Source organism: Bos grunniens, chromosome 10 (assembly GCF_055505025.1).
Source record: "Bos grunniens cultivar Pamir isolate PY7600 chromosome 10, Bosgru_T2T1.0, whole genome shotgun sequence".
Taxonomy (NCBI): domain Eukaryota; kingdom Metazoa; phylum Chordata; class Mammalia; order Artiodactyla; family Bovidae; genus Bos; species Bos grunniens.
This window is the reverse complement of record NC_141174.1, coordinates 90,775,802-90,803,443: the sequence shown is the minus strand read 5'-3', so window position 1 is coordinate 90,803,443 and position 27,642 is coordinate 90,775,802. Positions and strand designations below refer to the sequence as shown.

The 27,642-nt window shown below is 38.3% G+C and overlaps 1 protein-coding gene across 3 annotated transcripts; it reads right to left on the bottom strand.

Moving 5' to 3' along the window:
• Positions 1-1,306: 1,306 nt before the first annotated feature.
• Positions 1,307-26,739, bottom strand: PSMC6 (proteasome 26S subunit, ATPase 6). 3 transcript variants are annotated; one of them, XM_086323060.1, is made up of 14 exons: positions 26,601-26,739; positions 25,549-25,628; positions 25,418-25,457; positions 25,117-25,169; positions 22,160-22,227; positions 21,801-21,915; positions 16,569-16,656; positions 15,225-15,286; positions 15,019-15,142; positions 14,604-14,665; positions 13,062-13,182; positions 12,838-12,918; positions 5,722-5,793; positions 1,307-2,150 (listed from the first exon to the last, which is right to left on the bottom strand). In XM_086323060.1, exons 1-14 carry the CDS (start codon positions 26,725-26,727, stop codon positions 2,032-2,034), a joined length of 1,212 nt encoding a protein of 403 aa, XP_086179186.1. In that variant the 5' UTR covers positions 26,728-26,739; the 3' UTR covers positions 1,307-2,031. The 3 variants fall into 3 exon arrangements, with proteins under 3 accessions (XP_086179186.1, XP_086179187.1, XP_086179188.1); XM_086323061.1 differs by having other exon boundaries at positions 1,645-2,964; XM_086323062.1 differs by lacking the exon at positions 1,307-2,150 and adding an exon at positions 2,182-4,425.
• Positions 26,740-27,642: the final 903 nt, after the last annotated feature.

Sequence of the window (27,642 nt, the reverse complement as noted above, 5' to 3'; positions counted from 1 at the left end):
TGCCCTTTCTGGAATCAACGCAAATCCCTACTTTGGTGTAAGAACCGGGAAGACATCCTAGCCACCATAAACTGGCATACGAAAGGAAACTATAGTCTTCTCCTCTATTGAGAATCCTGCGCAATCTGTGGTGAGGTTATAACCAAAAAAGAGTAATGAAGAGTTCACCTGAAAATTATGTAATGCTACACAGAGAATGAAACACTATCACTTTTAAGCAAATCGAAACGGTGTACTTTTAACAATACTTGGGAATACGACAATTGGAAAATATCAAGAAAAAATCTTAAGTAAGAAAAATTGATAGCTCACTAATTTGTACATAATACTGAAGGTCTCTTTAATTTTAAGATTAGACTTCAACGTTTTAGTAAACTATAAACTACATGGCTTTCGATATCTTTTTAAAAGGAGTTTGAATCAGTTAATACTATATTGTTTATAAAGTTCAGGTATATAACACTTTCTCTGGGCCTAGGGAGATAATGGTATCTTTTTTGTTTTTTAAACAGATGAAAATTAAGAAAATTAGTGGAAGAACCCACACTTAAAACATTCAAGATTTGTACACCAAACTTACTCTTTTAAAAACTCCACCCCCCCCCACTAAAGTAAAAAAGTGAGAAAATCATTCAATAACTGAACTGCGAATTACAATGGAAAGAATAAAAAAGAGCACATTGTTATTTGACCGAAACCTGACATCCTATTACTTTTTATAGTCATATTTATGAAACACGCTAAATATATAGAGAAATAGAACTGTTTAATTTTGAGTATTAAATGGCTAGTTTGAGGGCTCCATTTTCTTTATCACTATCTATAAACAGTTCTCTTTTAGTTATAAAAAGGTACATATTACTCTGCTAGCAAGTTTTTTATTAGAAGAATGATTTTATACTTACCTGAGTCATACTCACTTCTTCAGTGTTTACTAAACTGAAGACAGTTTCTTTTTTTTAACTGCACCTTTAATAACATAATCTTAATTGATGCCCAATGATGATTTCCTATTGTAATTTGTTAAAGCTTTAATTGCCACATAATATGAGAAAGAATTGTGTATAGGTAACAGAACTTTTGTTTTGAACACTTCTGACATCAACATCCCCTACATCAGACACTCTGAGCCTGGTATCCATAGATACCTATGGAGTCCATGGGTGAGCTTGGGAAATAATACATCTTGTAAGTTTTAATATATGCAAAATTGTGTGTACCTATGTGTAAATTTTTCTGAGAAGAGTGTACAAACCTCCTCAAAAGGAAATTATCATCTTACAAAAATCAAGAAAACCAAGTCACATTTAATAGCAAACATTACTTTTAATCATAATCTTAAAAAAAAGGTATGGATGTGCATGTACGATATCAATCAACTATCATACAGCCTAATCATAGTAGGCAAAGAAATAAATACTTTCTGGAAGGAGGGATATACAGATATAGACTCTCTCTCTCTCACACACACATACACACCTATGTTACATGTAATAAAATGGTCTTGAACACTGAGTGTAGGTACTGTTTTAAAGTTCAAAAATCTACAATCTAAATACAACTTCATCTTGGTTATTAGTTTATTATACTTACTAAAGAACCTAATAGACCATTGTAAATGTAGTCTTATAAAAGACAAGAATATTTGTAGGAGAACTAAATTAAACAGATTTTATTAAACTTTTTAGGATGAGGAAAACAAGTGATATAAAATAAGTCATAAGAAATGCTCCCTGGTACTACTATGTCAAACCATTTTCAAGGTTTTACAAAATACTCACACAGCAAATACAAAAAGCTTCAACATACTCTTCTGACTTCTGCTGCAATAAATGCAACATTAACAAACATACAAATTTCCTCTGTACTTCTTAAAAGCAGAATTACTGAATTACTAATTTTTACAATGTTATTCATACACATTTTTATTCATATGCTATTAATGAGATCATTGCCAATACATTATTTTCCTTAACTTTTTTAAAATTAAGCCAGTAGATGTCATGCAGCCATCAAAAACCTTACAGTAAATTAAACAGGTTTGTAGTCCAATTTAGACTCTAGCTTCTTAGAATCAGCCACTTTCCTGACTGCTTTCATGAAGTCTTCCTGTACTACAAAATCATGATCGGCACGAATTGCAAACATACCTGTGGAGAATAAAACAACATGACTGCTATATTTAATATGTGATTATTTATTATAAAATAATGAAGCTATATTTAATATGTGATTATTTATTATAAAATAACGAAGAAGGGTAAGTGAAATGGGTGAAGGTGGTCAAAAGGTACAAACTTCCACTTAAAAAAGTAAGTCCTGGAGATGTACAGCATGGTAACTATACTTATTAACACTGCATTTTATATTTGAAAGTTGCTAACAGTAGATCACAAGAAAAATATTTTTCTATGTGTGATGACAGAATGTTAACTAGACTTTCTGTGGTGGTCATTCATAATATATACAAATAATCATTATGTTGTACACATGAGACTAAATGTCAATTTAGTTTATATATCAATTAAACCTATATCTCAATTTAAAAACCTTTAAAAGAAAAGTAAATAATGTAATATTATTCTATGGAATAAATGTGAAGGAACCCAGAGGTACTACTTCTCAGCAAGCAGTTCCAATTTGTTAAAAACCACTATCATTGTTCAACTAATTTCCATAGCTATAGTGAGCATTATTTTCCAAACCAAAAATTAGGAAACAATGAGAAAATTATCTGGATACTTAACTCCAGCTCACATAGTCCCTGTATCCAATGGCATCTTGAAAAAACAAAAGTGAAAGTAAAAGAGAAGTCACTCAGTCGTGTCCGACTCTTTGCAACCCCATGGACTGTAGCCTACCAGGCTCCTCCGTCCATGGGATTCTCCAGGCAAGAGTACTGGAGTGGGGTGCCATTTCCTTCTTCAGGGGATCTTCCCAACCCAGGGATAGAACCCAGGTCTCCTGCATTGCAGACAGATGCTTTACCGTCTGAGTCACCAGTCAGCCAGTGAACAAAACCCAAGTATCAACAATACATACATACACATTTTAGGCAGCTCTTTCCTAACTCTACATGCAGCAATCCCCTGGAAGGAGGAAGCACATGTATGGTTTGCTGCTGCTACTAAGTCGAGTCGGTTGTGTCCGACTGTGCGACCCCAAAGACGGCAGCCCACCAGGCTCCTCTATCCCTGGGATTCTCTAGGCAAGAACACTGGAGTGGGTTGCCATTTCCTTCTCCAATGCATGAAAGTGAAAAGTAAAAGGGAAGTAGCTCAGTCGTGTCCGACTCTTTGTGACCCCGTGGACTGCAGCCTACCAGGCTCCTCTGTCCATGGGATTTTCCAGGCAAGAGTACTGGAGTGGGTTGCCATTGCCTTCTCCCATCTATGGTTTGGGAAAACACAAAACAACTCCAGTAATTTTGATATCTTTTCCTTGTTAATAATCAAAAACTTAGAGAATAAGAATTAAAGTCAATAGTGGGCTTTAACAAAAGCCAATGGCATATTCATATAAGAAAATTTACCTTTTTCATGTACAAATTGATAATATGACTTTCACAATTCAAATACCACAATTCAATTTTTGCTTTCAAATTTTGACACGTTACTTGTCAAATACTACTTGACAAGGAGGTAAAGGTTTGTATGTGTTTTTAAAAAACGTTAATTGTGTCATAGATGTAGGTCCCAGATTTTTAGACAAACCTAATTTCATAATAAGTTAAAACTGGTAAAATAATCTACTAAATAAATGAATCCTACTACTATTTTCACTGAGAATCTGCTTATACTGAATTTTCACTAACATTAAATGACTGGATTGCAATAGAAAATTTCAAGGGTTGTTTCCTGTCTTCCCTTTTAAGATTTCTATATAAGAAATCTTGGCAATAGTTATTCTGTGCTATCCTCAGAAATTAGGTGAATGGAAATGACTAGTTTTTTTAATAGTGAAGTTTTAAAACCTGTTTAGAAGGCTGTAATTTAATTAAGCAAGCTATTTTTCCAAACCCTGTGCATATTACTGTTTCCAAATAATTTTTAGTGAATGAGTGAATCTGAGATACATTCTCAAAAAGAAAGATAATCTCAGGATCTGAATGGAAAAAGACAACTATAATTGAATTAAATATATTTTAACTCACAGAAAGATATGTTAACAAAAAAAATTTGAAGCTGAATAAAAAGAAAACCAAAGAAATTCAGTTTGTCTCCATATGAGAAGCATAAAAAGCTTAAATTTTAATCCACACACAAGTTACAGTTCTTTATTGGGAAACAGCTAAAAATAAACTTTAAAAAATGTGGGGGAAAGAATATAACTTAATGGTATCAGCTTTTAAGATTATGATACTGCTTTTGTTTAGATTTCAGTTTCACCAAAATAATCTTCCAATAATTTGGTCCAATGTAGATTCTGAAAGGAGAATGAATCATAATTTAAGTTGTGGGCTTCCCTGGTGGCTCAGTTGGTAAAGTATCTGCCTGCAATGTGGGAGACTCAGGTTCGATCCCTGTGTTGGGAAGATACCCTGGAGAAGGAAATGGCAACCCATTCTAGTACTCTGGCCTGGAAAATTCCATAGACGGAGGAGCCTGGTAGGCTAGAGTCCATGGGGTTCCAAAGAGTCTGACATGACTGAGCGACTTCACTTTTAGTTTGCTTTTAGTGTAGGTTACTGAGTTTACCTCAATATTTTGGCTTATTAGTAAGTCTTTGTGAGCATGATTAACTGTGACTTCTACTCAGAGTTTCTGGACCTGCAGATTTTGATCTAGATACTAATTCACAGTATACCCGAAGATACTCCTATGGAGAAGCATGTCTGAGCAGCCTCTTTAAACACTGGTGAATTTACAAGAAACGTAAAAATAAGGCTAAAGGTAAAATGAAAACAAGAGGAAATCACATATTGTAATACTTAAAAACTGTTCATATGCAACCTATGAAAGTCTAAAATATACTGTAGATATTAATTTTAATTAAAAATTTTGTGTGGAGGACAAATCTAAGTGACTCTATAGGGTTTTAAAGCCACTTGGTACCAGAAATAAAAATCACACAATTCACAGAGAAAATCATACTAAAAAACTACTACATTTCCACAAACTGCATGAACACAAAACTCATAAATCCAGCTTTGAAACTGAACTACTGGCTGACCAGTGTCAGAAGGCCTGTCAACCATTTCGCAGTGGATGGAGTGACCCCCAGTGCTGGCCCGGCTGAGTTTCTGCAGGCGTGGCAGTTCTGAACGGTCTCAGACTTACTCCAGGGGGACAGCATGCTATCACATGCATGTTTTTCCATACCCTACCCAGAGGCATCTCTAAGTGCCAAGAAGTTAACCTTCCCAAGGGGATCTCATCCCATGGAGGAATAGAGGATAAGAGCTGGTAAATAAATGCTCTGGTCTCCCATATTTCAGCCAGACAATCCTGGAAAGAATTCTGTATGTTTCTCTGAAGCTTCATCAGAATCAAACACCTCCTGCCTACAACAGTTACTTTAGCGATGTACCCTTGTAACAGCCTTCCCTCTTCGCATCTCACTTGCCCTGTTCTCTCCTACTTCTTGGAATCAATTCCCAGAAAATAACAAGCACTCAAAACCTTGCAAAGTCCAGGCTCTGCATCTAGACAAACACAAGCACATTTTTAGTAAATTAAACAAATCAAAATCAAGAGTAAAAACTGTACTTTAAAGCCTTACCTGCTTCAGTACAAACGTTTCTTAGGTCTGCTCCATTAAAGCCATCTGAAAGCTTCACAATTGCTTCATAATCTGTTTAAGAAAAATACTGGAAATTAGTTGTAAAAAAAAATAGTTACAGTAGACCTTTACTTGATTTATGACCATATAGAAAATTTAACTTAAGAGCTTGCTTTGAAATAAGTCAGCTAGGCAACATCTGTGTCAATATTCCACAATATCAACAACTAAAAGCAATACTTCTGTTAAGTAAACCAGCACCAAGCAGAAATAAATGTACTTGTAAAACTCTAAAACCAAGAAACAATCAAGATCTGAAAGCATCTTAACCTGTTTGTACACAGAGACACAATTAAACACATGTGAACTTCACGTATCTGTCAAGTTATGACTCTAAAACTGTAACCAAGTATCTAATTTGAACAAATTCAGAACATTCAAAACCAACTGTAACCACAATGGAATTGAATCATTAAAATAAATACAAACTACACCAAAAATAAGTCATCAGACATCATTTTACCACACACAATTTTAAATGCTAGCATGACTATTGGCTACATTTTCTGGTTTCTGTGAAAGTTACAAGTGGTGAGATCTATGATATCAGTAATAGCTACATGACCTTTCTGTCCATATGAGACTTGAAGAGCTGCTGATTAGGGTAAGCAATTATAGACTTGATGAAGGATAGGAAGAAAAGAGGCAACAAAGGCTACTACAATGTGAAAATCTGTGATAAGACATCCTTGTCAGGCAATCTAGAATATGTGAATCTCTATTTGAAATCACATAGACAATTCATCAATTAGTCTTCACTTATCTCTCTCTCCTAGATCATTATCATCAGCAAAAAAAAAAAAAAAAAAAGTGTTGTAAATTCCTCCATCTTAAAGAAAACTCCCCCAGTTCCTATTCTCCATTTCTGCTGCACCTCCGTGTCTTCTCCCCTTTGCTAAAGAAGTCCTAAAAGAAGTGTCTAAACTCAATGCCTCATGTCCTCATCTCTCTGACATCCATCTGCATAAGGCTCTCACTCCAATTTCTTTTCTTGAGATCACCAATGATCCTCACCTAGTAAATCAATCTCAGAACTCTTCTTATCAGGCCCACTGTCAGCATTTGACAGGAAATTAGTCCCTCCTTAAAATAATTTCTTCATTTATCTTCCAGGATACCACCAGCTCCTGGTTAATTCCTACCTCTGTGACTATCCTTTCTCAGTCTCCTTTGATGGTTTTTCCTCTCAACTTCTTAATGCTGCAATTAGCTCAGTTTTTAAAACCCTTCTCTATCCATGGTCACTTCCTTAGAACCATTTTTATGCTGACATTACCCATATTTCTGGCTCCAGCACAGACCTCTCCAATGAACTACTGATGCACCAAGAATTACTAATCAACATCTTTATTTGGCTATCTAACTGGCATCTCAGATTAAATACTGCCAGAATAAAATTCTTCATTCTCCCTCTAAAACTTAATCTTTCCCGTCTTACCTCAAATTTAATTGATGGCAATTCCATTTGTCCAGTTGCATGAATCAAAAACCTATGTCATTCCTGGTTCTTCTCTTTAGCTCACACTCTACATCTGATTCATTAGCAAGTCCTATGACCTCTATCTTAAAAATATGTCCAGAATCACATTAGTACAAAAGATGCTGCTGCCTCCTTAAACCAAGCCACCATCATCTTTTGCCTGCATTACTGAAATAACGTTATTGATCCTCTTGTTTATATCCTTGTCCCTCTAGTTGTAGCCAGAATGATCTTAATTAAGGTAAGTGAAATTTGAAAAATTTACAAATGATATAATGCCTGGAATTTAAAAAGCCAAAGGGAAATTAAGAGGTAGAAGAGATTACAGATGAAACAAGATTGGCCAAGAGTTAATTACTGAAGCTGGGGAATTAATACTTGATAAGATTATACTCATCTCTACTTTTATGTATTTCTAATTTTCTGCAACAGAAGGTTAAATAATAAAAAGGTCATTTTATTCCTCTGCTCACAATCCTCCAATGGTATCCATACCACTAAAAACAAAAGCCAGAGTTCCTACTCAGTGGCCTCAGTAAGGCTTTACACAACCTGATTCCCATTACTTCTATGATTTATTTCACTTGCTGCTGCTGCAAAGTCACTTCAGTTGTGTCTAACTCTTTGCAACCCTAAGGACTGTAGCCCCCCAGGCTCCTCTGTCCATGGGATTTCCCAGGCAAGAACACTGGAGTGCGTTGCCATGCCCTTCTCCAGGGGAATCTCCGCAAACCCAGGGATCAAACCCACCTCTCCTGCATAGTAGGCAGATTCTTACTGCTGAGCCACCAGGGAAGCCCACTTCACTTGCTACTGTCCCACTGACTCTGCCACAGACACTCTGATCTCAATGCTGGCCCAGGAATGCATCTACTTCAAGGTCTTCTTACTTGATGATCCTTCTGCATGATCTTTCCCCAAATATTCTTCTAGGTCACTACTTAAAAATCACTTTGGTAAGGCCTTCCCTATGCTTCCCCCTCCCTACCTCCATTCAAAACTGTATACATGTTCATACCTGCTCCTGACATTACCTATTCCCCTTTTCTTGCTTTATTTTTCTCCATACTACTTATCATCATCCAGTAACTATTTATTAGGCAAGTCAAGATGGCAGAGTAGAAGGACGTACGCTCATCTTCTCCAAGAACTCCAAAATTACAACTCACTGCTGAACAACTGTTGACAGGAGAATGCTGGTTTCCACCAAAAAGACATCCCACGTCCAAGGGCAAAGGAGAAGCCCCAGCAAGACGGTAGGAGGGGCAAAACTGCGTTTAGAATCAAATCGCATACAACCAGAGACGCTTGGAGGGCTCAAACATACCTTGTGTGCACCAGGACCCAGAGACCCCACAGAGATTGAGCCAGAACAGTGTCTGTGCGTCTCCTGTGGAGGTACAGGTCAGCAGTGGCCTGCCACAGAGACAGGGGCTCTGAGTGCAGCAGATCTGGGTATGGCATAAGCCTTCTTGGAGGAGGTCACCATTAACCCCACTATAAAGCTGCCAGAACTTACACACAACTGGGGAAACAGACTCTTGGAGGGCACAAACAAAACCTTGTGCGCACCAGGACCCAGGACAAAGGAGCAGTGACCCAACAAGAAACTGCCCCAGACTTGCCCACGAGTGTCCAGGAGTCTCTGGCAGAGGCATGGGTCAGCGGTGGCTGCTGTGGGGTCGGGGACACTGAGTGCAGCAGAGCGTGCACAGGACCTTTTGAAGGAGGTCACCACCACCTTCATTACCTCCACCATAGTGTGGCCAGCCAGCAGGGAGGGAACACAGCCCATCAACAGAAAATTGGATTAAAGATTTACTGAGCATTGTCCCAGGGCTTGTTCCACCCATCAGAACAAGAACCAGTTTCCCCCTCAGTCAGTCTCTGCCATCAGGAAGTTTCCATAAGCCTTTGTCCTTATCCAGCAGAGCGCAACAGAATGAAAACCACAATCACAGAAAACTAATCAAACTGATCTGGACCACAGCCTTGTCTAAATCAAAGAACTTTGACACATGAGTGTACCGGCCACCTAAGATGGACGGGTCATGGTGGAGAGTTCTGACAAAACATGGTCCACTGGAGAAGGGAACCCCATGAACAGTATGAAAAGGCAAAAGGATAGGACACTGAAAGATGAACTCCCCAGGTCGGTAGGTACCCAATACGCTACTGGAGATCAGTGGAGAAATAACTCCAGAAAGAATGAAGAGACGGAGCCAAAACAAAAACAACACACCCAGTTGTGGATGTGATTGATGATGGAAGTCAAGTCTGAAAGTGTAAAGAGCAATACTGCATAGGAACCTGGAATGTTAGGTCTACGAATCAAGGCAAATTGGAAGTGGTCAAACAGGAGATGGCAAAAGTGAATATCAACATTTTAGGAATCAGTGATCTAAAATGGACTGGAATGGGTGAATTTAACTCAGATGACCATTATATCTACTGCTGTGGGCAGGAATCCCTTAGAAGAAATGGAGTAGCCCTCATGGTCAACCAAAAAGTGCAAAATGCAGTACTTGGGTGCAATCTCAAAGACGACAGAATGATCTCTTTTATCACAGTAATTCAAGTCTCTGCCCCGACCAATGCTGCTGAAGAAGCTGAAGTTGACCGGTTCTATGAAGACCTACAAGACCTTCTAGAACTAACATCAAAAAAGATGTCCTTTTCATTTTAGGGGACTGAAAAGCAAAAGTAGGAAGTCAAGAGATACCTGGAATAATAGGCCAATTTGGCTTTGGCGTACAAAATGAAGCAGGTCAAAGGCTAACAGAGTTTTGCCAAGAGAAAACACTGGTCTTAGAAAACACCCTCTTTCAAAAACACAAGAGAAGACTTTACACATGGACATCACCAGATGGTCAATACCAAAATCAGATTGATTATATTCTTTGCAGCAAAAGATGGAGAAGCTCTATACAGTCGGCAAAAACAAGACCAGGAGCTGACTGTGGCCCAGGTCATGAACTGCTTATTGCCAAATTCAGACTTAAATTGAAGAAAGTAGAGAAAAACACCAGGCCATTCAGGTATGATCTAAATCAAATCCCTTACAAATATACAGTGGAAGTGACAAATAGATTTAAGGGATTATATCTGATAGAGTACCTGAAGAACTATGGACGGAGGTTCGTGACATTGTACAGGAGGCAGAGATCAGGACCATCCCCAAGATAAAGAAATGCAAAAAGGCAAAATGGTTGTCTCAGAAGGCCTTACAAATAGCTGAGAAAAGAAGAAAAGCTAAAGGCAAAGGAGAAAAGGAAAGATACACCCATTTGAATCCAGAGTTCCAAAGAAAAGCAAGGAGAGGTAAGAAAGGCTTCTTCAGTGATCAATGCAAAGAAATAGAGGAAAACAATACAATCAGAAATACTAGAGATCTCTTCAAGAAAATTAGATACCAAGAGAAGATTTTCATGCAAAGATGAGCACAATAAAGGACAGAAATGGTATGGAACTAACAGAAGCAAAAGATACTAAGAGGAGGAGGCAAGAATACACAGAAGAACTATACAAAAAAGACCTTCATGACCCAGATAACCACGATGGTGTGATCACTCACTTAGAGCCAGACATCCTAGAATGCAAAGTCAAGTGGGCCTTAGAAAGCATCACTATGAACAAAGCTAGTGGAGGTGATGGAATTCCAGTTGAGCTATTTCAAATCCTAAAAGATGATGCTGTGAAAGTGCTGCACTCAATGTGCCAGCAAATTTGGAAAACTCAGCAGTGACCACAGGACTGGAAAAGATCAGTTTTCATTCCAGTCCCAAAGAAAGGCAATGCCAAAGAATGTTCAAACTACTGCACAATTGCATTCATCTCACACACTAGTAAAATAATGCTCAAAATTTCCCAAGCCAGGCTTCAACAGTATGTGACCCAAGAACTTCCAGATGTTCAAGCTGGATTTAGAAAAGGCAGAAGAACCAGAGGTCAAATTGCTAACATCCGTTGGATCATCAAGAAAGCAAGAGAGTTCCAGAAAGACATCTACTTCTGCTTTATTGGCTATGCCAAAGCCTTTGACTCTGTGGATCACAACAAACTGTAGAAAATTCTGAAAGAGATGGGAATACCAGACCACTTGACCTGCCTCCTGAGAAATCTGTATGCAGGTCAAGAAGCAACAGTTAGAACTGGACATGGAACAACAGACTGCTTCCAAATCAGGAAAGGACGTCAAGGCTGTATATTGTCACTGTGCTTATTTAACTTATATGCAGAGTGCATCATGTGAAATGCTGGGCTGGATGAAGCACAAGCTGGAATCAAGACTGCTGGGAGAAATATCAATAACCTCAGATATGCAGATGGCACCACCCTTATGGCAGAAAGCAAAGAAAAACTAAAGAGCCTCTTGATGAAAGTGAAAGAGCAGAGTGAAAACGTTGGCTTAAAACTCAACAATCAGAAAAGTAAAATTATGGCATCCAGTCCCATCACTTCATGGCAAATGGATGTGCGAACAGTGGAAACAGTGACAGACTTTATTTTTTTGGGCTCCAAAATCACTGCAGATGGCGACTGCAGCCATGAAATTAAGACACTTGCTCCTTGGAAGAAAAGCTATGACCTACCTAAACAGCCTGTTAAAAAGCAGAGACATTACTTTACCAACAAAGGTCCGTCTAGTCAAGGCTATGATTTTTCCAGTAGTCATGTATGGATGTGAGAGTTGGACTATAAAGAAAGCTGAGTGCCGAAGAATTGATGCTTTTCAACTGTGGTGTTGGAGAAGACTCGAGAGTCCCTTGGACTGCACGGAGATCCAACCAGTCTATCCTAAAGGAAATCAGTCCTGAATATTCATTTGAAGGACTGAAGCTAAAGCTGACACTCCAATACTTTGGCCTCCTTATGCGAAGAACTGACTCATTGGAAAAGACCCTGATGCTGGGAAAAATTGAAGGCGGGAGGAGAAGGGGATGACAGAGGATGAGATGCTTAGATGGCTTCACTGACTTGATGGACATGAGTTTGAGTAAGCTCCAGGAGTTGGTGATAGACAGGGAAGCCTGGTGTGCTACAGTCCATGGGCTCGCAAGGAGTCAGACATGACTGATCAACTGAACTGAACTGAACATACTAGACTGCTGACTCTGAAGAACACAAAGGGTATACGCATTAGCTCTCTGCATAATCGAAAATCTGTGCATGACTTATAGTCAGCCTTCCATATCCATGATTCTGCATCTGTTTATTCAACCAAAGCCAGTCAGGTAGTACTACAGCATTTGCTAGAGAAAAAGATCCCCATATAAGCCGATCCACACAGTTCAATCCCACGTTGCTCAAGAGTCAACTGAATATTTTACTCACTTCACCTGTCTCTCCTGACAAGTCATATGATGGCAGGAACGTGTCTGTTTTGTTCATTGCTATATCCTAGGCACTTAGAACAACTCAGCATAGAGCAGATGCTCAATAACTATTAGCTGAATTCAAGACCACCGTGTTTCCTGAATCTAAAACTCAATTTGGTAGACTATCGGTAATATCCAGTAGTATTTTGCTTCACGGTTACGAAATGTGAATATATAAAAAATAAGTTATTTCCTTACCTATTTCACCATGCTTTGTAATGGGACCTGCATGGATTTTCAATATATCTAACCTTGCTTGTTCGTTTGGTAAATCAATATCTGAAAATCAGAAAATTATAAAAAATTCTATTACAGTCAGGTTTTTTCTTTGTTAAATAGAGTAGGGGGTGAGGAGGAGGTTTGGGATAGAGAATAGACATAGACGAAGAGAAATGGACAACAGGCAAAGAAATTTAACTCACGTATTTTTCTATCTAATCTGCCTGGACGAAGCAAAGCAGGATCCAGTGTATCTGGTCTGTTAGTAGCCATGATCATTTTAACTCTATGCAGAGTATCAAATCCATCCATTTGATTCAGTAGCTAAGAATGTATTTGTGAATATAAATCAAAGATACATTTTATAAAATATCCCAACCATTAAAAAACTCAAGACAGAACTTTTATATGCCTAAAGCCATGAAATGTATTGCTTACAGATAGATATATGAGGTACAGAATGATCATTTGATGGAATATTTTTTTCTTACATAAAGGGATATATCTTTCATGCTAAAAGTTCCAAGATAGATTATTTAACTATACACCTTTCTACAGCTTTCAGACTAGGTCTAATAAATCTGAAGGCATCCATCTAATCAAAAATTATGAAACTAAACTATGTGGCTCTGATTTCCAATGTTCGAATTTTTTGATAGAATTAATTTTAAAGTAAAAATAATAACTAATGTTTCAAGTGCTTATGGTATGCCAGATATAAAATTTACATTAGTATAACTGGACACAATGATTTTCTACAAATCTGATAATAAATCCATTAAATATCTTTTCAAATAATTCTATTATACATAGAAATACTGAGACACCTAATATATTTCCTTCGATTTCTAAAGTCTTCTTGAGTAAATGCTGGAAAAAACTGCATTCAATAACATCTTTAAAACAAAGCTAATCTAACAATATGTCTATTTCTTCATGTCAACATGTCTAACATTCCCAAAATGTTAGCTAATAACGTATCAGCTACATGAATAAAACTAGCATGTGTTGCTTTAAAAATAATTCAATTTAAGGCTTCTAAAAGACTCTACAACTAATTTTGAACTACTGTGTATATTCTGAGCAGACCAGAAACATTTATAAAAAACAGTTTTCCAATATCCCCACTAAGACACAAACTGACAATGTATTACCTATGCTACCTATCTATTTACAGAAGTTGGAAAATGTGTTTAAAATCTTGCCATCACTTTCACAGAACTTAAAAGTGGGAAAAAGCTTTAATAAACATTTCAATATCCCAGCATCCATCTTCAATAATCAAAACAATTTTAGCTTTCTTTCGTTGTCAACAATAGAGCAAAGTATTAGTAATTTTCAGAATAGCCTAAGACATAATCACAACTCATTTACTGTTATCAGTTTTAATATATTTGCCACTTGTAAAATATCTTTATAAAACTAATACAAGATCACATTCACAACATAAATACAATATACAATTTAAATATTAAATGGCCAGTCTGCTCAAAAAACAGAACAGTACAGCCAGCAATAAATCAAATGAAAATCTGTGGATATCCCTATTGTTTTCTAGGACTCATTTTCTTACTAGAGACTGTGCCACAGAAAAGTGCTCATTCCTGGCAATATTTTCTAAGTTCATATGTAAGTGCATTCTTCATTTAAACCATTGTACATATTTTGACTTTCAAATATCCAATGTATACTTATTCATTTTATAAATACTGATTTTCTTCTAAACCACTTTTACCAAATATTACCTCCATTAAAGTTCTCTGAATCTCTCTATCAGCTGAAGTACCCTCAGAAAACCGGCGACCACCTGAAATAATGATATGGAAACTTATGTGTTACTCTTCCTCTTTAAGCATCATTTAAGAAAACAATATGAAAATGATAGTTCTAGGGTTTAAAGTATTAAGATGAAAATTAATTAACAAAAATTATACTGATAGAATTGATTTTGGTATGTTTCTCATTTTCTCAATGTTAAAGTTTATTTATTAAGATTGGTTAAACTTTAAGAACCAAAAAACAGTAACATTCATCTTGCTACTTCACAGAAGTTGCAATTAGAGGTGAAAAGAGATGGAAAATTTTCTTTTAGATTAAAAAAAGTTTTCCTAACACTTTCAAGTAAAGTTTAAAATAAATTTTAAAAACTGTTATTCTTACCAATAGCATCTATTTCATCCATAAAAATGATGCATGGCTGATGGTCCCTGGCATAATTAAACATTTCTCTGATCAAACGAGCACTTTCACCAATGTACTTGTCTACTATAGAACTAGATACAACCTGATTAAAGGAAAAACATTAAGGTAAACATAAGACAATTCAAATTTAATTTCAACAACTACACAAAGAATCTTCCCTTTACCTTTAAGAAATTGCAATCCAGCTGGCTAGCCACAGCTCGTGCCAAGAGTGTTTTTCCTGTACCTGGGAATAAAAAAAGAAGTAATTTTTGAAAAGTAATATAAATTTGAGGGAAAATAAGATAAATTTTCAAAAGCTTTTAAGAATGTAATCCTTTGAATAGTAAATTTTGCAAAAGGAGGCTAAGTCCTGAACAGAATTTCCATTTTATTCAAAATATCCTTTCTAATTTTATTTTAAGCCAACCAAATACATAACTCTAGAAATATACCAAACCCTACGTACTAACAAACTATGATGGAAACTTGCATATTAAAATCCATTAGTCTATACTGCACACTGAGTGGATCTTTACTTTGGTATGATATTGTAATAGTAAGTATTGGCTATTTGGAAACTACTGATTCAGTGGGTTATTAAAATCTTCCAAATACTGGCATTTTCCATTATACAATATTTAAAAAATCACATTTGCTAATAACATCACCAATCTCATCCTGTCCTGTATTAACACACTGAAAAAGTTGTCAAGCTCATAGTACCAGATATAAAGTTTTCAAAAATTTTCATGTGAAAAGTTCCAATTTTATCAATGGTTACAGATGGGGTCAGTTGTTTAACATGATTGGCTAACTTCATTTTTTAAAAAATATTTGCAAGGTTACCAATAACCAGTCTGATAATTAATTGTAAATTTTTCTTTCAAGTAAAATGGCACTCTGTGAAAAGCAGCGAATTCAGCAGGCAACTGTATAACAGCACAAATGGTTTTCCTGGAGATATCTACCCTATTAAGAACGCAACAGAAGTACTTTATTTTCCATTTCCTCACAAAATACAAGACATTATTCAAGGATCAAAAGTTCATATTTTTACCAGTTAATCAAGGACATTTTAAAGTGAAACTGGCCTCTTTTCATACTGCACATGTTGAATGGCCACAAAGACAATGACTATTGTAACATTTTGTGCCACTGACTTAACTGATTCATGCTACATCATGAGCAGCCTTGTACCATCAACACAGATGTTAGCTGCCTTTTTCACTGTGTTGACATCTTAGTATTACAAGAGTAAGTTCTGACCTTGCAGATGCCCTGAAAGTATCTCTGGGATACCCATGGGTCTGTGAACCACATGGGAAAACTGGCTAGAATCACACAACATGTTAAGATATATACTTATGAAACGTAAGACTAAGCAAGCCTAATAAAATTATAGACACACATCTCCAGTTGCTTCCTTACTCTGAACAGAATGAAGGCTGAAATGGCAACATTAAATATTTCCATCTTATTGTTTTATTCATTGATTCATACTGAGACAGATGAAGCTTAATACCAACCTGGTGGTCCATATAACAAACAGCCTTTTGGAGGTATTATTCCTACACGCTGGAATAATTCTGGGTTTGTAAGAGGTAATTCTATTACCTGGAAAAGAAGTTACAGGTTCTTAAACAGTTAGTTAACATTTTAACATACTTTCAAATATTTTAAGTACAATATGAGCTATTACGTACATGCATAATTCATAAAAGATCTAGAATTCGGTGCTATACAAAACCATTTATATTAGAGGTCTTTTATCAGGCAGATGATATCTCTTAAATCTAAAGAGCTTAAAATATTTTAAAAATTAATTAAAAAGCATGTGGCAGAACTTCCCTGGTGGTCCAGTGCCTAAGACTCCACACTCCCAATGCAGAAGGCTGGGCTGGGGAATTAGATCTTGCATGCTACAATTAAGATGAGGACAGTCAAATAAATACATAAAAATACTCATTTTGTAAAAAAAGCATGTGGTAATTTGTACTACTTATTTAACACACTTGTTAAAATAACCACACCCTTAACAGAAGTGATGGTTGCACAGGCATATAACCTGTCAAAACATACTTGAGCTGTACATTTAAACACTTGTACATTTATAATTTCACTGAATATAACCTCTGCATCAACAAAAAAATTATACAAGAAATCAGTTAAGCAAAAAAATCCCAAAAAGATCCACACTATTTTGCATTTGAATACAACAAAAATAATGATAAAATTGCCACTGAAAGAAATGTTATTTAAAATTTTCTGAGGTTGCCATTTGTCATAGTCTTAATAAAACCATAAGTTCTGCTCTTAATGTTCTAATTCAGTTCAGTTGCTCAGTTGTGTCCGACTTTTTGTGACCCCATGGACTGCTGCATGCCAGGCTTCCCTGTCCATCACCAACTCCTGGAGCTTTCTTAAACTCATATCCATTGCACTGTTGATGCCATCCAACCAACTCATGCTTTGTCATACCCTTCTCCTCCCGCCTTCAATCTTTCCCAGCATCAGGGTCTTTTCCAATGAGTTAGCTCTTCACATCAGGTGGCCAAAGTATTGGGAGTTTCAGCTTCAACATCAGTCCTTCCAATGAACATTCAGGACTGATTTCCTTTAGGATGGACTGGTTGGATCTCTTTGCAGTCCAAGGGACTCTTGAGTCTTCTCCAACACCACAGTTCAAAAGCATCAATTCTTCAGCGCTCAGCTTTCTTCACATTCCAACTCTCACATCCATACATGACTACTGGAAAAACCATAGCTTTGAACAGACGGACCTTTGTTGGTAAAGTAACGTCTTTGATTTTTAACAGGCTGTTTAGGTAGGTCATAGCTTTTCTTTCAAGGATCAAACGTCTTTTAATTTCATGGCTGAAGTCACCATCTGCAGTGATTTTGGAGCCCCCCAAAATAAAGTCTCTCACTGTTTCCACATCCATTTGCCATGAAGTGATGGGACAGGGTGCCATAATCTTAGTTTTCTGAATATTGAGTTTTAAGCCAACTTTTTCACTCTGCTCTTTCTCCTTCAAGAAGCTCTTTAGTTTTTCTTCACTTTCCGCCATAAGGGTGGTGCCATCTGCATATCTGAGGTTATTGATATTCCTCCCAGCAATCTTGATTCCAGCTTGTGCTTCATCCAGCCCAGCATTTCACATGATGCACTCTGCATATAAGTTAAATAAGCACAGTGACAATATACAGCCTTGACGTCCTTTCCTGATTTGGAAGCAGTCTGTTGTTCCATGTCCAGTTCTAACTGTTGCTTCTTGACCTGCATACAGATTTCTCAGGAGGCAGGTCAAGTGGTCTGGTATTCCCATCTCTTTCAGAATTTTCTACAGTTTGTTGTGATCCACAGAGTCAAAGGCTTTGGCATAGCCAATAAAGCAGAAATAGATGTCTTTCTGGAACTCTCTTGCTTTCTTGATGATCCAACGGATGTTAGCAATTTGATCTCTGGTTCCTCTGCCTTTTCTAAATCCAGCTTGAACATCTGGAAGTTCTTGGGTCACATACTGTTGAAGCCTGGCTTGGGAAATTTTGAGCATTATTTTACTAGTGTGTGAGATGAATGCAATTGTGCAGTAGTTTGAACATTCTTTGGCATTTCCTTTCTTTGGGACTGGAATGAAAACTGACCTTTTCCAGTCCTGTGGCCACTGCTGAGTTTTCCAAATTTGCTGGCATATTGAGTGCAGCACTTTCACGGCATCATCTTTTAGGATTTGAAATAGCTCAACTGGAATTCCATCACCTCCACTAGCTTTGTTCGTAGTGGTGCTTCCTAAGGCCCACTTGACTTTGCATTCTAGGATGTCTGGCTCTAAGTGAGTGATCACACCATCGTGGTTATCTGGGTCATGAAGGTCTTTTTTGTATACTTCTTTCTTGTATTCTTGCCACCTCTTCTTAGTATCTTTTGCTTCTGTTAGGTCCATACCATTTCTGTCCTTTACTGTGCTCATCTTTGCATGAAATGTTCCTTGGTATCTCTATTTTTCTTGAAGAGATCTCTAGTCCTTCCCATTCTGTTGTTTTCCTCTATTTCTTCGCATTGATCACTGAGGAAGGCTTTCCCTTATCTCTCCTTGCTATTGAGCCACAGTCAGCTCAATGCCCTAAGACTGATTCAAAGAAAGCAAAGTGAGGGACCAAAAAGGTGAGGATTTGACTGTCCAATTTAAACTCTTCAGTCCGAGTAACTAGTTCAGTTCAGTCGCTCAGTCATGTCCGACTCTTTGCAACCCTATGGACTGCAGCATGCCAGGCCTCCCTGTCCATCACCAACTCCTGGAGTTTACTCAAACTCATGCCCAATGAGTTGGTGATGCCATTCGACCATCTCATGCTCTGTCATCCCCTTCTCCTCCCGCCTTTAATCTTTCCCAGCATCAGGGTCTTTTCCAATGAGTTAGCTCTTCACATCAGGTGGCCAAAGTATTGAGAGTTTCAGCTTCAACATCAGTCCTTCCAATGAACATTCAGGACTCATTTCCTTTAGGATGGACTGGTTGGATCTCCTTACAGTCCAAGGGACTCTTGAGTCTTCTCCAACACCACAGTTCAAAAGCATCAATTCTTCAGCTCTCAGCCTTCTTCACAGTCCAACTCTCACATCCATACATGACTACTGGAAAAACCAGAGCCTTGACTAGATGGACCTTTGTTGGCAAAGCAATGTCTCTGTTTTTTAATAGGCTGTCTAGGTCGGTCATAACTTTTTTCCCAAGGAGCAAGTGTCTTTTAATTTCATGGCTGTGGTCACCATTTGCAGTGATTTCGGAGCCCCCGAAAATGAAGTCTGCCACTGTTTACCAGTAACTTGAGAGAGAAACTTTTTTGAGTAGTTTTGCACTTAAGGTATGATTGCTGCTGCTACTGCTGCTAAGTCACTTCAGTCGTGTCCGACTCTGTGTGACCCCATAGACGGCAGCCCACCAGGCTCCCCCGTCCCTGGGATTCTCCAGGCAAGAATTCTGGAGTGGGTTGCCATTTCCTCCTCCAATGCATGAAAGTGAGCCTACCAAGCTCCTCCGTCCATGGGATTTTTCAGGCAAGAGTACTGGAGTGGGGTGCCATTGCCTTCTCCAAGGTATGATTAAGACATACCAAAATTGTGGGCAATTAATATTCTCAACTGTCTGCAGATGGAAAGGGGGACTGCATGTTCATGGACTGTGTGTGTGTGTGTTTAATTAATATTCTCAACTGTCTACAGATGTCCATGGTGTGTGTGTGTAATTAATATTCTCAACTGTCTGCAGATGGAAAACGGATTGCATGTCTGTGGTGTGTGTGTATGTGTGTGTGTGAGAGAGAGGAGAAGACACAGAGAGAGATTCTGCTCCTATGGCTGATGCAGCAAACCACTGTAAAAGATTTCAGTGTTTCATGAAGCACCAGTTCTCTCTCTGCCCTTTCATTAACTACTAAGTGAAAATAACAGGCTTTTATTTATGCTTAAGCCAGTGCTTCCTCAAGTATGGTTAAAAAAAAAAAATAAAAAAGCTTGGTTTCATAATCATCTGGAATGCTTGCTTATTTTTGCGTTTTAGGCCACACCATGAGGCACATAGGATTTCAGTTTCCCAACCAGGACTGGAACCCAGGGTCCCAGCACTGGGAGTACAGAGTCTTAACCACTGGACAGTAACGCAAGGCCCCCAGAATGCTTGTTTCAATGCTAATTCCTGTGGATTCTACCCCTAATCCGTTACATCAAAACCATGCAGAGAGCTTATGAATCTGTACCTTTAATAAGAGTTCGAGGAAATTTAAAGTGCTGAAATCAGATAATGTAAGCTTTTCTGACTAACCAAATTCATTCCTGAGTATCTCCATCCTAAATTAGGATGAAATCAATACGACAATTTAATCTGCTTAAAAGAGAAATGTTAAGAAGCTATCTGTGCTGTGAAGCAAGGCAATCCTGATTTGATTCTTCACCTAAGAACTTAATTGTTTCTGTTATCCAGTCGCTAAGCTGTGCCCCATTCTTTACGACCCCATGGACAACAGCACACCATTTAAGCCATCCAAAGCCAGTATTTTTCTTAAATGACAGTAAACAGTTTTAACAAAATAAAATATGTAAGACACAGATAACTTACTCTATTATAAGGATAATAGTATAACGAGGTTATGGGAAAAAACTACATTACACACACCATCCAAATGTGCTCCAACCCAAGTAAATTACAAGATAATCAAACTAACAGATGGCATGAGCATTGGATTATATCCATTATTTAATATATTCAGTATATGTCAATTATTCTTAGTTTTTTTCCCCTTCTTTGTCATAAAAAAAAAAAAGGGTAAGATTTTTCTAACATCAAATTATCTCCAAATTACAAAAACCTGTAATTTTTATAGCTAGAGCTTCAGAGCTATTTTTCTCTCAGCAAAAATACTATTTGTATAGTATTCAGTAAACATTATTTGGACAAAGTAATTTTACATCCTCTCCCTTCCTTCAGGTATTTCTTTTTCATGGTCACTTATTTATTTTTGATACAAATGTACATGATGCGTCTTAACAGACAGCCCACCTACCACCACACAGGTAGGGCGTGGCCACTAGGACAGAGGTAGGGCAGGGAGAGGAGCTGGTAGCGCTGCCATCTGCCTCTCAGCCTCCCGACTGCCGCTCAGGCTCCAGAGACCCAGACACCACAGGCTCTGGCCTTCAGGCATTTTAAAACCAGTACTATTCCTTGGTAAGTTCAGAGAACAAAGCATACACTACCAACCTCTCTTAATTCCCGAATCTGTTCTGATAGCCCTCCAATCTCAGAATAAGAAACATTCCCAGGGTCCTCATGAGACATGTTGTAAACCAATGGATCCACTTCTCTTGGCAAATATCTGTAATGATAAAGTGTGTACTTTTCTTTTAAAAGATGTATTTTGTCTCAGCCTACAAAGAGTATAAATGATTTGCTTATACAAGAACGTGTAGGAGATCTTATAAAATCATGTTTAAACTAATCTGAAATTAATAAAAGCAGAAAAGTGGCAAAATATTCAGTGATCTCAGGAAGCATCTATTTTGGATAAAATCTTCCCTCCATGACAATAAAAGGTTAACTAAATAGTATAAGATACCTACCTCATGATAGTTAGTGTAGTCATATCCAAAGCAACTCTTGTTCCTGGCTTCAGCTTACTTTTGTCAAGCTAATTTTATAAAACAGAAAGTGTCACATAAACACTTGAAAGGGGGTATAACAGTCTAACAAGAGCATAGTTAGAAGCCAAATAATCATTTTTACCCTTCAGAGAGAACACTAATATTAGATTATAAACAACATGGAGTTCTGCCTCTTAAAAAAGTGCCCTTTTGTGCAGTCTCACTGTGAAACCCCTAATACACAAAATTTGAGGAGGCAACGACTTTGTTTTTGAAGCAGGAACTGACTGCAATATTTTACTTTCAAAGGCTCACTATTTAATAGTTTTGCTCATCATTTTGATTTAGGCACTGACTTTTGACTTTGGAAACTGGTAGCAAAGTATATATACAGATTCCTTAGTGAACATTTGTGAAGAAAGAAAGGAAAGCATCTTACAAGTACGTCCATTAAATTTATTTTAAAAACTATGGTTTTGAGAAGAATATACTCTATGATCACAGTAGATAAGGGAGAAATGCACTGTTTCCCTCTAGAGATTTAGTAAAATCCTAAAGAATAAAAAAAATCCCAGCAACCTTCATTTATGCCTTTGCTACATGTCAGAGACCACGGTAAATATATTTTATGTTAAGTTGAATCATACTAAATAATTTATTGGCATATTTAGGCAGTGTAACTTATTTGGGTAGAACTGGATAGAATCTATCCAAAGAGATTCAATCATGCTCAGGCTGTTTGTCAAAAAGAGTTACTTTTCAATAGTTTAGAAAACTGCTTGTTAATACAATTTCAGAATCACACAAATTACTGAACACTTTTCACAGAATTTTGCAGAGAGTGCTTGGTTTAGGATTTAGTGCCAGTTAAAATGAAGTGGGAGGCTTCCCTGGTGGCTCAATAGTAAAGAATCTGCCTGCCAGTGCAGGAGAGAAATGCAGGAGACATGGATTCAATCCCTGGGTCAGAAGATCCCCTGGAGGAGGAAATGGCACCTCACTTCAGTTTTCTTGCCTAGAAAATTTCACGGGCAGAGGAGGGCAACAGTCCACAGAGTTGCGAAGAGTTGGATAAGATAGAGCAACTTGAAGTGGGAGCAAGCTAAATACTAGGTTTAATATAATGGATTAAACTAAAAGTATTTCCCAGATACAGTAGTTCCCCCTCCCTTATTTATAAATGGAAACTTTATCATAATAAGTATGTATATATAGGAAAAAATACAGCACATATAGGTTTGGTTACATGCCTAGGTTGCAGGCATCCACTGGGAGTCTTGGAACATATCCCCCACGGATGAGGGACTACTGTACTTGAAACAAGAGCTTAAACAGAGATCAATAAGAAGTTATTTCATTTATATCTATAGGCAATATATACTCTGGCCTTTCTAATATTTTTCAGCATTCAAATGCTCTATTGCCCTCATATAATCATGAAATATCTGTAAATGCCAACTTCTGGCATCCAAAGGGTCCTGAAAGGGACATAAATATTCTTTATAGGATTAGGCATCTAAAATTTTGATTTAGAAAATATCATCCCACTTATATGTAAGCAAAATCTTAAGACTGAACCTTGTCCCTGGGTAAAATTCCATTCTATAGTCATGTCGGGTCAATGTTTTAAAACCTGAACCTGATATAACAAATACTCAGAGAAAGCTCTTCCAATGAGTTTTTAAAAATCTGCTAAAGGCATTTCCTAAAGAATAGAGTAGTACATAAATTGGCTTCAGTGGTTACTAAATAATTCAAATCTATTTGTCAGTTTTTGACTGCAAAATAAAACTTGGAGTTATCTCAATTTGCTTATTCTGCTGCTGCTAAGTCACTTCAGTCGTGTCGGACTCTGTGTGACCCCATAGATGGCAGCCCACCAAGCTCCGAGGTCCCTGGGATTCTCCAGGCAAGAACACTGGAGTGGGTTGCCATTTGCTTATTCTAATCTAAACCAATTCACACAAAATCAATTCAACCTATAGTAAAGTTGATAAGTAATATTTCTGAATGTTTAAAATGCAATTTATAAGGTTTAATACTTTTAAGTCTTCTTCAAAAAGAGACATTAAAATAAAATAATCTGAATTATTTTTCAGTTCTAAGATTCTTTGATTTCTCTGTGTGTAGAGTTGACTGAGCTAATGCAATCAAGCAGAAAAGTAGACTACCAGGACAGTTCAGCTGGTAAGAATCCGCCTGCAATGCGGAACACCTGGGTTCAATCCCTGGGTTGGGAAGATCCCCTGGAGAAAGGAAAGGCTACCTACTCCAGTATTCTGGCCTGGAGAATTCCATAGCCAGTATAGTCCATGGGGTTGCAAACAGTCGGACACGGCTGAGCTTTCATCAGGAGTCAAATCCATGGTTTGAGTTTGCTGCTGCTGCTAAGTTGCTTCAGTCGTGTCCGACTCTGTGCGACCCCAAGACGGCAGCCCACCAGGCTCTCCCGTCCCTGGAATCCTCCAGGCAAGAACAATGGAATGGGCTGCCATTTCCTTCTCCAGTGCATGAAAGTGAAGTTGCTCAGTCATGTCTGACTGTGCGACCCCAAGACAGCAGCCCACCAGGCTCCCCCGTCCCTGGGATTCTCCAGGCAAGAATACTGGAGTGGGTTGCCATTTCCTTCTCCAATGCGTGAAAGTGAAAAGTGAAAGTGAAGTCGCTCAGTCATGTCTGACTCTTAGCGATCCCATGGACCCCAGCCTACCAGGCTCCCCCATCCATGGGATTTTCCAGGCAAGGGTACTGGAGTGGGGTGCCATTGCCTTCTCCCATGGTTTGAGTTTAGGCTTTGCTAATAATTAGCTATATCTGAACAAGCCACCTTCGGGAGTTATGGGCATAATTTCTAACTTGCCTACCTGGAAAATTAAATAACTTATCTCAAAGCACTTTTGTCAATTATGAAGCACTATACAAATATAAAATGTTACCTGTCGACGACAACCCACAACATATCTCGGTCCATTTGTAGCTTTAACAATGACTAAAGGGGAAGAAAGAAATGAAAAAACAAATTGAAACATAGAAAGTAAAAACTAAATATATCCACATTGATGGCACGTTGAGTTTTATTTCTGTTCTCCAAAAGACAAGAGTTGAAAGAAAACTCAGTCTATGCAAGAATATCATCCACCTTCATTATAATCATTTAAGCAATAAGCATTCAAAGCTGGTGACAGAAAGGAGGTAACCCTGCTCTTTTTCTCTTTACTAACAATCTAATACACTTACATTTTTCTTCAGTTAACTGCTTAAGTACTTCACCCACAATCTAATAAAGAAAAAAGAGAGCATTATTTTTTGCCAAGAGCTTAAAAAAATAAATCACCATCACCCTCTACATCCCGAACTCCATTACCTACCTGCCCAACACTTTGTAGAGCCTTCAGATCATTTTCAGACTTTTCATACTGCTTGGTAAGTTCTTTTAATTGTTCCCTTACTGAAATAATATAATTTGAACATTTTGAATTAAGTAATCTTCGCGAGTTTAAGCCACCAAATCTTAATTTTTGTCTGTTTCACTTTACATATATTTTATATCCACTGAATCAAACCACACAAAAGTAACAATGCTGTTTGTAGATGACATGTTTCAAAACGAAATATTACAGAGAAAGCACGTATTTTTATTTTCTTGATCGGCAATACTTACTTCTTTGAGCACATTTTAGGTAACATTCTTAACAGATATTGACCTTCTGACATTTCCGAATCTGAGATTACAAATCCGAATAAGAGTTAGACCCTCCTCACTTCATCTATTTACATGCACTGTTACCCTCTGGCTTTTTAACCTAAATAAAGCTCCACAGAAGTATGGTTAAGGTTTTCATTTATTACGTCGGTGACGGTGCATTAAGAAAAAAATGCAACTCTTTTATTTAGTTCAGGAGGTAAGGGAAACGTGTAATTAATGCAGTACAATTCAAAACACGAGTAAAGATGAAAAGGGCTACTCTGACTGATACGCCTTATCCCTTAAACCCCATGTTCGGTTTTCTACTCCACTAACAAGCCAATCCCCCTAGAATCTCATCTCTTGCTTGAGCTTCTTTGACTCAAGTCTTTTCCGCGCTCCGGGTTCCGGGGCTCCACCAATACTGCACTCCTTGCACTTCAACCTGGGAAACATCTCTGACCAACTTCTTCCCCACTCTTTGTCGGGTCATTTTCCACTTTTATCTCAGAACTGGGGATGTTCTGTATGTCACCTGGACCAGACTAGATCATTTCCACGCCCGAAAAGGCTCGGCTTCCCAAGTACTGGGCGGAATGACAAAGCGCCTTGTCCCTGGACTGAGGCCTTCTCATCCCCGGGACTCGGTTGCCGAACTCGGCAAAAGGCCTCCGCTTCGGCAGAGACAGAAGCGGGTCCAGGTACGAGATTACGTGGAAAGAAAGGTGCACTCACACTCCTTGAGACGGCCGTCAATCTCTTTGTGCTCCAGCAGTTTCTTGCGGTAGTCCTGAAGCGCCTTATCTCTAGGGTCCGCCATGATGAGAAGCCGTCGCTCATAGGGGATGCCGGGAATGGCCATGGCCGCCCGGGCGGGGGAAGGGGCGGGGCGAGGGAGAAGAGCCTCCCTGGAAGGGCAGGTTCGCAGGTGACCCCGCCCCTTCCGGTTGGCTCCGCCTCTTCACTGCACTTCTCCAACTTCTGCGTCTAGGGCGCCGGAGCCCGCGGAAGGAGACCTCCACCTACACCGTCCCCTGCTGGTCGGCCTGGGTAGAGCAGGGCGCTGTCCCCTGAGAAGCCTTGGTGTTTTTAAGTCATCCTGTCCTGGAACCACTAAAGAAATGTAATAAATTAATATGAGAGTAAAATAGAGAATATACATATTTCTCTAAGTAGCGCTTATGGCTTTTCGATGTATACCTGTTGGTATAACACAGTACTATCTAGGATCTCCAGGTACAGAAGGAGTAAGCTATTGATTTATTTCTTCATTCAGTGAATGAAGTACTAAGGATTTGATCTGGTAGGAAGATTAAAAAAAAAAAGATTTCAAAGTGTAATAAATGCTGTTCAGTTCAGTTCAGTCGCTCAGTCGTGTCTGACTCTTTGCAACCCCATGAATCGCAGCACGCCAGGCCTCCCTGTCCATCACCATCTCCCTGAGTTCACTCAAACTCATGTCCATCGAGTCGGTGATGCCATCCACCGATGACAGAGCCATCTCACCCTCTGTCGTCCCCTTTTCCTCCTGCCCCCAATCCCTCCCAGCATCAGAGTCTTTTCCAATGAGTCAACTCTTCGCATGAGGTGGCTGGAGTTTCAGCTTTAGCATCATTCCTTCCAAAGAACACCCAGGCTGATCTCCTTTAGAATGGACTGGTTGGATCTCCTTGCAGTCCAAGGAACTCTCAAGAGTCTTCTCCAACACCACAGTTCAAAAGCATCAATTCTTCGGCGCTCAGCCTTCTTCACAGTCCAACTCTCACATCCACACATG